Here is a 10,375-nt window from a genome sequence, read left to right on the forward strand (position 1 = left end):
CTCCTGATTTTCCTTTCTCAGGTGCCTAATTCCAACAACTGATGTTACATTTTAATAACTTGAAGGAACAGAAACTATGGGCAAATATTTAGCTGAGGGCACCATATGTGGCCAAGTCTGAAGAGGAGAACTGGTTGGTCAAGGATGGGCATCCCCGGCGCCCACCAGACCAGGGAATGCAGTAATTATTAAATAATTGGACATCAGAAGAAGCTCCTTCCTTCCCTGAGCAGTTGCCTCACACTCAGACATCAAAGTTTTTCTTTCTTTCTTTCCTTCTTTCTTTCTTTCTTTTTTCTTCCCTTGCAAAAAAAAAAAAAAAAAAAAAAAAAAGGAGGAATCCTGTCTGAACCCTGTCAAATCAACTTCTAAATGTTTGGATTTTCCATATGATGTCTAATCCTATTTGGAATGCTTCTGAACATTTGGCCTTGATTACATCTTGGAGCAATGAACTTCACAGGTCATTGTGCGTCGAATAAAAAGTATTTTTTTTCATCAGGTTCACTTGAATGTCCCCTTGTTCTTTAATTATAAGGCAGGATGAATAGGAGAGCGAGATTTACCTTCTCTATGCTGCCCATTATTCCACGTACCTCTATTATGTCTCCTCTTATTCATCTCTTTCCTAAACACAATCGCCACAATCTGTTCAACCTCCCTTCACATGAAAACCCTCCCGTGCTTGCCACCATTCCCGCTGTTTGTCCCCAAACTCCTCCTCATTCCAGTGGACTTTTGGGAAAGAGGAAAACCAAAACAGAGACAGCTCCAGGGAAGGTATATACATATATATATGTATATATATATATACACACATGAATATATACCCCAGGCATATTCTGCCACTCCATGAGTTTTGGTGTCCTTTCTCATATTTTTCTCTTTTCATTTCAACAGGTTGTTGGTCTTGTTTTTCCAGATTCTAGCCCGCTGAGGAGAAATTTCCATGCGCCTCCAATGGAGGCACATGCTCTCCTCCCTATATGTATATGGCTAATTGAAATTCCTTTGTCTAATCTGCCCTGCTGTGCCCTTAGCGTGTGGGATGAGCCGGGGATCAAGCCTAGTCCTTCCCAGCGCCGCGCTGCACCCGACTGGCCACGGATCTGTCAGGTCCCTTTCTCTTGACACATATTTCCCCCTCCCTGTCTTAATTAACCCAAATAGCTTGAACCATCTGAAAACACTGCCAGATAATTCCTCGTTCCCTTCCTCCGTTCCATGTGTGAATAAGCAACTCTATTTCTGGAGCGAAATTTGGAAGTAGAAAGGCGGATGCCTTTTAATCCCACTGAAGGTTGCACTAGTTCGGCTCTGCACGTGCACAACTTTACCCCTTCCCTGTCAAGAATTGTCATTTCCCAGCTCCTACAGGACTGTTTTTTGTTTTTGTTTTTTTTTTGTTAACTTCTGCTCAGGGACTTTAAGACTTCTGCAGACCCACACGCGTTGTGTCAGATGGTTTTCCTTATATTTTTTCTGACATATTAAAAAGAAAAAGATGGAAGAGACATGCTTTTCCTTTGCAACTGCAAAATATTTCCTTTGCAAAGAGCAAGATGTCTGTCCCAGAGATCTAAGTGGTGCATGCACGGCGAATTACAGACCTGGTCCCCCAGGCTTTGGTGACACACCACGTACCCGGGCAGCAGCGATGATCGGGGGGCTCAGCAACACGTGCATGAGCTCGTGAGCCCAAGGAGGGTCTGCAGAGCTGGGCTGCTGTGCTCCAGCTATTTTCTGTTTGAGAATGTCTACTTCCCATTGGAAAAGGGTCAAGTAACCCAGGGTGGAACACCCGCTGCAGCGAGCATATACAGCTCAAACTCTAACCTTCTCCCCCCAACCTTAAGCACAGCATCAACTCTCATTCCTTCAACCTCCCCCAGCCCTGGACACCAAAACCACTTCTGACCCTAAAACCTGCACCCAGCTCCCCAAGCAAGCGGCGGGTCCCGCGTGAAACGCAACGCTACCGACACCTTCTTGAAAGCAAAAGAAAGTATTTCAGGACCTGGGCAGGGGCAGTAAATTTATGTTCACCTGGCCTGGAAAAGAAAGAATAAATGAACCCAAGGGGTTCATACCCCCTCGTGCCCCCTGCCACGCATGTGCACACCCCCACAATCTGCACCTCTGTGCAAGCAGCAAAAACTGGGGATGTGCATCTGGTCCCTGATGTGCATCCATGCCAACCAGCCCAGGAAAGGCATAGGAGATCCCAACCTCGCTGCTGCTATGCTGGCATCTGCCTGTCCCACAGCTGTGGGGCTGTTGTGCCCCATCCACCCACCACCATGCCTGCTGGTGACCCATGCGCTCAGCCAGCCCGAGCGTCATTGAAGGGATGGTTAATGGGGCTGGATGCCAAGCCAAGCAGCTTGGTACCAGCAAGAAGAGCCATGCCAGATGGGCACGACGCGCAACAGAACAGGACCATCACCCCATCCATGAACACACACACATCCATCCATATCACCTCCAAGATGCTGCAAACCCTTGCAGACCCTTACACCCATCCACCCCTTCCTTCCCATCCCCAAGCTCTTGAAGTCGGTTGGATTTTCCCCTTGGCTTACCATGAGTGAGTGCCGGTTGGCAGAGAGCAGCCCGGTGCCGTAGCCGGAGCCCAGCCCGGCCATGGCTCCGACGTCCCTATCAAGCCATGCATGGCGGCGTGACCCCCGGGCATGGCGGTGGCAGGTCCCACTGCATGGTTGCGTAGCACGTGGATGGCATCGTCCAGTCTCTCCAGGCGGTCCTCGATGCGGCTTTGCTGTTGGAGTGCGGGAAATAAAAGTGGGAAGAGCATCAGCAGGAGCGTAGGGCTGCTGCCACCGGTGTGTGTGGGGCGCGTGGGGGCACGGTCACTGACAGCCAGTCCTTCCTTCTCAACCCCTGGGTGGCTTTTTTGTTGGTTCTGGATTTTTTTTTTTTTTTTTTGCAAGGAGTGGTTTTGTTTGCCTAGGGCCACGTTTAGAGTAGCGTTGCGGGGAAGGAGAGAGCATGGTTAACACGAGTACAGCTTTGATTTTCATGGGCAAAACAGGTTCAATGATTCCTCATGAACATAATCATTACAGTACATACGTTGCCCTCTATGTCTTTGAAAAGTTTTAGTGATACTTAAAAAAAAAAATAATAAAAATTAAAAAGAAGTAGAAGTAAAGAAACAAATATAGCTCTGACTTCAACTGGGCTTTTTTTCCTCCCCCCATCTAATGCCAGGATCACACACAAAGAGAGAAACTACCATCTCCTCCAGCCCCTTGCTGCTAAGTAGATTTATTCCCTACAGGTACACATCCTCAAATCACTTTTTATCACTGAAAAAAAAGATACTCTTCCCTATTTGAGCACCTTACAGCTGGGGAGCAATGCGGCAACAACCAGCAGCTGGGGTGGTCCCGAGGTGCAGGGCTGCTCTGACCCCCCCATTGGGGTCCCTACAACCAAGCAGCCAAGAAGGATAAGCCCTTGCCTCCCACTTCTCCATCCTCATCCCCAGCCCCAGGGAGAGCCTCAAGAGCCCCAACCACCCCTTCCCCCAGTTCACCATGCTCCTGCTAAGCCAAAAAATAGCCCCCCAAGGCTTGGAGGGGGGAAAACGACAACCTCGAGGCTTCAGCCCACCTCTTGCACAGACTGGGACCTGTATCTGTGTGCCATGCTCCAGAACAACCCACTGTGGAGCCCCCAGAGACCCCCTGCACCCCCCGTGCTGGTCACCCCAGCCCCGCTGCTGCCCTCAGCTATCCCCAGCACAACCCTGGGCACCTGAAGTCTTTGCTCGTTAATAAAATAAGGAATTGGGAAGCTCAACAGGACAGCCCCTGAGAACTGGGGAACTGGAGCTGCAGAAATAATTAGACGTAGCTTATGGATCTCTGCAGCAAATCTCTTAACCAACCCATCGCTCTTCACAAACCAAAGCAAGTGAAAAACCTCCAGAAGACAGAGAGCCCAGAAAATGTCACAGTCAATCAGGGGAAGCATTTCTGCATCAGGGCAGAAAAACCAGTCCATGCTAATTCCTGACTCCAGCAAGCTTCTAACAAAGCCAACAGGACGGCTGTATCGCCTCGGACCTGGAGGTTAAACACTGGGTCGTCGGGAATTACCTGATTGCTTTTTTTCTTTAATGAACCTTTTAAGTTCCAGCACTATTTATTTTACACCCAAAATTCACACTGATTAGTAAAACCCTCTAGAATGCCAACCAAGACCAACAACCAATGGAGAAGAGCAAGACAGGGGATATGGGACAGTCTACGGCCCTTCTCAGTCCCAACATGCTTTTGGCCAACTCTTACTTCATCTTTCCCTTCGGAAAGGTATCAGATCTTACCGACACCCTTTAACCCCCTGACACACAAGCGTTTAGGACCAGCTCAGCCTGGCAAGCTCAGCTGCTGGCTTTTCCCGGGGAGGGGGCTCCTGAGCATCACTGCCGCACCAGCCATGGTCCATGGGACCAATGGATGCTCCGTCCTGCATGACCGCCACCATGGCTTCCTACTCCTGTTTCCTCTTCCATCTCTTCCATCTGCCTGCTCATCCTCCCCTTTTTTTTGCAGTCCTCATTCCACTCTTCATTATATTTCAACACTGCATCCCCTATCCGACAGGAGACCCTGACCAGGAGCATCTCAACCCGCATCACGTAGCTAGAGGACGGGGCGCCCATGATAGGAATTTTGAGTTGGGAAAAATCAAGTCCGAGGGCATACAGAGGTCAACTAACGAAATGAAAACCTGTGTGAGAAGAATGGATGAGAAATGGAAAGAACAGCAAGTAAAATACTGAGGCAGAGGAGGTCACCAGACAAAACATACCAAAGAGTGTAAGGGACCTTCATAATTGGGAGATGATGACGCTTGACCTCCATTTCTAGACCAAACAGCTGTGCCTGCTAATAGTAAAATTGGAATTACCATTAGAACTGTGCAAACAAAAATGTCTTTCAAACTTTTTTGGACAGTTTTGTAGACATGTAAATGCCGTATTCCAGATAGACTATAGAGCAGACATATGGAGAAATTCCAAAATACACACGGATGAAAAAAAAAAAAAAATTAAAAAAAATGAGGTATTTTGTAGCAGAGCACGTAGATGCAGGCCACAAAGTTCCCCCAGGCTGCTCCTCCGTATAGAGGGCTGCATTCATTCAGCAGCCGGCGCTCCGAGAGGCTCCGTGAGAAGGAAACGTGTCAGTGGTGGAAGGAGAAGCGGTGCTGCCGTGGGGTGCTGGGGGCGTGGGACCCCCGTGCCAGCCCCACACGGAGCAGCCCCTTCTCCTAACCTTGCTTCAGGACACGCTCAGTGCCACTGATTACGTCATTCCACCATCAAATTTACAAAATCTTAAAAAAAAAATTAAAAAAAAGCAGTCAGTAGTAGCACTGCACACACCATTCACGTAGAGGCTGATAAGGTTTGTGCTCTCTTTGGGCAGATTATTTGGTTTGGCCCTGGTGAGAGCACCAAGGGTCCGACTGAAAACCTTCTGGTTTGTATCTGCTGCTCTACATCTGTTCCTGCTGCTGCATGGAGAAAAGGGCTCCTGGTCTCCAGCAGCATTTTCTAAGGAAAAATTTGCTCCTGTGAAAGAGGCGAAGCAAACGGGGGGGGGGGGGGGGGGAGGGGTAAAGGGTTTTTTCAGATATTTTCCTGACAGCTTTTATATATATTGCACAAATTTATAATGTTCTTTTGAATGGGTGATCTTCCGAATGATCTCATAAAGTGGGGTTAAGAATTTGAGATGGAAATATTAGGATGTTAATCTCAATGTCTAGATTGAGTGGCATATACTTGGACTGAGACAGGCCAGGGTGGAACTCATGGCAATTATTTTTTAGGCTCTCACAGTTACGATTTTTTTTTTTTTTTCTCCAAAAGTCAAAATTATGTCAGTTCTAATTAAAACTTAACTCTTCCCTTTTCTGGTCCACATGGAGCTTTTAGCTCAGGTTTTGCTACAGCCCTGAATGGAGCAATGAGCAGCAATCTTTACTTTTGAAATAATTTTTAACTAGCCATTGATATCCTTGAGGGAAAGCATCTTGCACGCTAAACATTTTCACCTTATTTATTTCACTTTAACTTCTTATTTAAATGCTTACACTCCTTATTTTTATTTATTTTGACACTCCGTTCTCCCTATTTACCCAGCAGAGCCTGCAGAAAGCCATGCAGCCCAAACCACCACAGGATTTTCCTCTCCGGCTTGGTACAAAGTCATTTTCTGGGGTATGGGGACCCCCCCAAGGACAGGACCCTCTGTCCCCATCCCCTGCTAGGGGTGGCTCTGTGGAGACATTTGTTGCCTGGATGTCCCTGTGCTGTTCCATGCTCCGTCATAGCAGGGGAGCAAGATGGAGGTAGACCTGGTGTCCCCCTGGACCTCATCCTGCGGGTCCTGCCAGCTAGCCCAAGCTTTTCTCCACCCTTTCTTCCCAAAGAGTTTTGTCACTGCAGAGACCTGCAAGGGCTCTGTTCCCAAGGCTGGGGCATCATTTCGGGAGCTCCTTCCACCTATGTCCCTTGAAGAGGAGGGATGGAGCTCACCTCCGCAGGCACTGCCATGGAATCCCAGCGGCATCAGCTGCCATTTGGGATTCCCGATGAGGTTACCAGGGCCCAGGGCTCATGCACAAAGAAGAGGAGAGCGGGCTCATTGGTTCTGTGTGATACAGACCTCTTCCCAAAGGGGAGGGGAGCCAGGAGCCCATCCCCAAGGCGTTGGTGTGTGCTGCGTGGGAGGAGAAGCCTAACGCTCTATCTGGAACATCTCAAGGTTTAAGAAATGGGAATTATGCTCAGACAGATGTTTAAAGCAGTTGATGCTCATGAGAACTACCCTGGGCCTCTGGATCACTTCAGCTTAGGCTTTTATTGGTAAAGTGGCTCTAGTTAAAATAGTTATTATAAATAATTATAATAAAGTATAAAATGAATCAACTGGATTCACAGGGGCTCAGTTTGGCTGGAAATACATTTTACGGATCAAACAGGCTTCTGCTTGAGCCCCAGGAGGAACGTCCAAGGAGATGGACCTGGCACGGCCACCCTGGAGCGAGGCTGCCACGAGGGCTTGGGTGTCCTTGCATGGGGACATGGTCCTGCACAGGGCAGGAGTCCTCCTGCAGACCCCGAGGGCACTGCAAGGCACCGCAATAGGAATGCACAAAAACAAAAACTGCTTTTCTGCAAATGCATCCATAAAAACACGTTTTTTCTGCAAATGCATCCATCAAAACACTGCTTTTCTGCAAATGCACCCGCCTGGGAGCTGCAAGGACCTTCTCTCTGCACTGGGAACACAGCGTGTGGGCCACCTCTCTGCTCATCTCCGAGGGAGCGGCGGCCACCTGCACGTGCTGCACGGGGACCGGCTGGATGCACATGGCACACCTGGTACCACAGGAGCTCATTTAGGCATCTCCTACCAAAAAAATAATGCTGAAACGTTCAGTAAAATAGAATTGTAACAACAATACCTGAGAGAGAAGGGGGAGAACCAACAGGAGTTGAAGGATTTGATGAAAAGCTGTTGTTGGTGTGATCTGGAGAATAGATCTTTAAAAGATGATACAGAATTAATCTAAAGCCATCACAAACTGATGCAGAAAGAAATATGGAGTTCTTATGCATTCAGTTCATTTAAATGAAAGCAGGACAGGTTAAAAAAAGCCTCTTATTCAAATATTGATATTTTTTATAAAGACAAAACTGTATTAGATGCAGGAAGCTAGACAACAGACCCCTTTTGATGGGAACAGACACTAGCCAATTAAGTGATGCTTTCGGATTGTCACACGGATCTGCTACGGTAGGTAGACACATTTTCATCGCATAGACTACTTTACGAATGAGAGTCATTGAACGAGGCCTTAAAGCACGCCTGAAAATTGCTTTTTCGTTCTGCTGAAATCCCTTAACGGCCAAAAATAAAGCAAAGGGAGCAGAGCACATTAAACTCTGGCACGGCGGGGAATCCGCAGCAGCAAACTCCCAACTCTACTCATCTGCTGCTCTGGAGAGAAAGCTCCCGCGTACCCCCCCCGGGGCCGGGCGAGGTGTCACCGCCCCGCGGCGTCCCCGCTCGTCATCTGTGCCATTTGTCAGGGCACCACTTCAAAGTGGATTCTGTACTGTATCGGTTATTTCAGGCAAACTAAGAGTCTGACTTTTCGTCTTTTTTGTGTTTTTTTTTCAATGAAGCATTGTAGAATATGCAAAAAAAAAAAAAAATTAACTCTCATGAGAACTCAATGGAACCCACTCTGCCCAGAAAATAACTCTAGTGGTCCGTATTAAAAGCCAGCCCGTGCCAACCGGTACCGCAGTGATAGATGGGGCACAGCAGCGTTTCCACCTGCTTCGAGACGGAAAAACTGCCGTGCCCCAGCTACCGCGGTAAGAGGTGGTGGCTGCTGACCTTAACAGCAACCACAGTCACTGAATAGGTGGGAACTGCCATGAAAAAGACAAAATCGACCGGCAAATTCAAAAGGAATCCTATTTTGCGGGTGGGTCGGTAGCGCAGAAGTCATCCTGCGGCTGGGTTCTGTGCAGCCCTCCCTCGCCCGAGGAAACGCGGTGGGTGATGGACCAACAGACACGGCTCCAGTCAATGGCACTGGGACAAAGCTTCCCCTCTTTCTATTCTACCATAAAATTAAGTCTAAAACTTTTTCAATGCCGTTTTGCCCTGCTGGTTCAATATTTCGGTTGGCAGTAACCCCATGCGGGTGACCTCATCTCTCCCGTGTGCTGTTTGTTCATCTTCGTTAAACTCCAGGCGTCCCATTCTGATTCAAGTTCACACTTTCAAAACGGTAAATGTGTATTCCAAAGTAAATATTTCCTTACAGAGGCAAGGGCTTTCCCCAGCGCATCACCAGTCTGCGAGCTGCCTGCCGCCCCGCTTCCTCTGTTTGCTGAAAAACAAAAAGATTCCATGTAAAAACAGACAGTAAGACAACACAGATTACTATTCCTGGTCCACTTACTCATAATTTAATGCTAATTACATAAAACTAATCATTAATTACCATTAATTTGTTTGCTGAGGTAGATATCAAACACATTCATGCTCCATTTTTGCAGAAAAAAAAAACCCAGCATGTCAAGCTTATAAAAAAATATATTTGATAACAGTTGGCCATAAGGCTTTACTTTTTCTACATGAAAAGCTTCTAACAGTAGAAGATGCTCAAAGATCTGGAAAACACGCAAGCACACAACTAGGCAAGCTGGGGAAGGGATTTTGTTTTCTCCTCATTCACCCGGTGACCCCGGTCCTTTGTACACTTTTCCAATGCATGTTTTAAAGATTTCATAGAATTTCATAAGGACGTTTTCCCAAGTGTTCCTTCTGACTTTGCTGGAACATCTTGTGAGCATTTAATGAAATTATTTTTCACCGTCTCTCAGGTGATGGGGTTGCAGCTTTTATTTAAGAAGTTTAGGGAAGAAGAATCATGGTGTAGCAAGCCAGCAGTTTCTCACGCTCAGGTGATGGGGTTGAAAACTTCTTTGCAGGAGAAACCAAAGGAAAGAAAGATCAGGGTGAAACATCCCACCAGTTTGAGCATCTGTATGTCCATGTACAAACCAGTGATCATGACTCTCACCGTCCCCCACCAAGACCCTCCGCAGGCTCCACACCATGAGCCTACGGGATGGGTAAAGGACTCAGGGACCAAACTGCCCATGTTTGTACCACAAAGCACAAGAACACGAACTTTTTTGATCATTAAAAAGTCATATTAAAGAGCCTGCTCCAAGTTTCAGCCCACCGTTACACAGTTACACATTCACACCTCCTCCAGCCTCCCCACCCTGAAAGCATTTATTTCATTCCCTGTCTCTGTTTAGCTTTTCCATCCCTCGCCCCTTTCATCCTGCCTTACTTGCTGAGCAGTTACCGCATCTCTGTGGTCAGAGGTATCCTGGTTATTGGAGGTTATTGATCCTCCAGCCTGCCTGAGCCTGACATTCCTACCAGCTGCTTCAGCAGAGAAAACTCAAGGAATGGCACAAACCAGCATTTTCCTTCTATTCCTCATGTACAACACATATGTTATCAAATTTAAGAAATGCAGCCTCTTTACATTTAACCTGACTGTAGAACTCGGACGTTTCAACATTTCTCCTACAGCATCCTCTGCTGGAAAGGCTTCAAGGTCTATGGGTGTCCCAGGGGATGTTGGATGAACTTGTACAGTAAATCTTTGCTGACTCCTTTTTCCCCCCTTTTCTTAGTTAAACTTCTATTATTGTGTACTTGAAAATGTGCTCATCTGCCAAAGACAGCTTATTTGTGATCTCAGTTTGAAATTAGGCATCAAGATGTAGAAAGAC

At 47.2% G+C, this 10,375-nt stretch overlaps 1 protein-coding gene across 1 annotated transcript in view; it reads right to left on the minus strand.

Annotated features, from left to right (window-relative positions):
• Positions 1-9,682, minus strand: part of LOC104461760 (transcription factor 4-like) — a 23,263-nt gene extending 13,581 nt beyond the window's left edge. The window contains 6 exon segments of the mRNA XM_010073457.1: positions 2,583-2,653; positions 2,656-2,779; positions 4,840-4,916; positions 7,507-7,585; positions 8,882-8,949; positions 9,646-9,682. Of these exon segments, the coding sequence (XP_010071759.1) occupies positions 2,583-2,653; positions 2,656-2,779; positions 4,840-4,916; positions 7,507-7,585; positions 8,882-8,949; positions 9,646-9,682 (456 nt within the window).
• Positions 9,683-10,375: the final 693 nt, after the last annotated feature.

Source organism: Pterocles gutturalis, unplaced genomic scaffold (assembly GCF_000699245.1).
Source record: "Pterocles gutturalis isolate BGI_N339 unplaced genomic scaffold, ASM69924v1 scaffold16987, whole genome shotgun sequence".
NCBI classification, from domain to species: Eukaryota; Metazoa; Chordata; class Aves; order Pterocliformes; family Pteroclidae; genus Pterocles; species Pterocles gutturalis.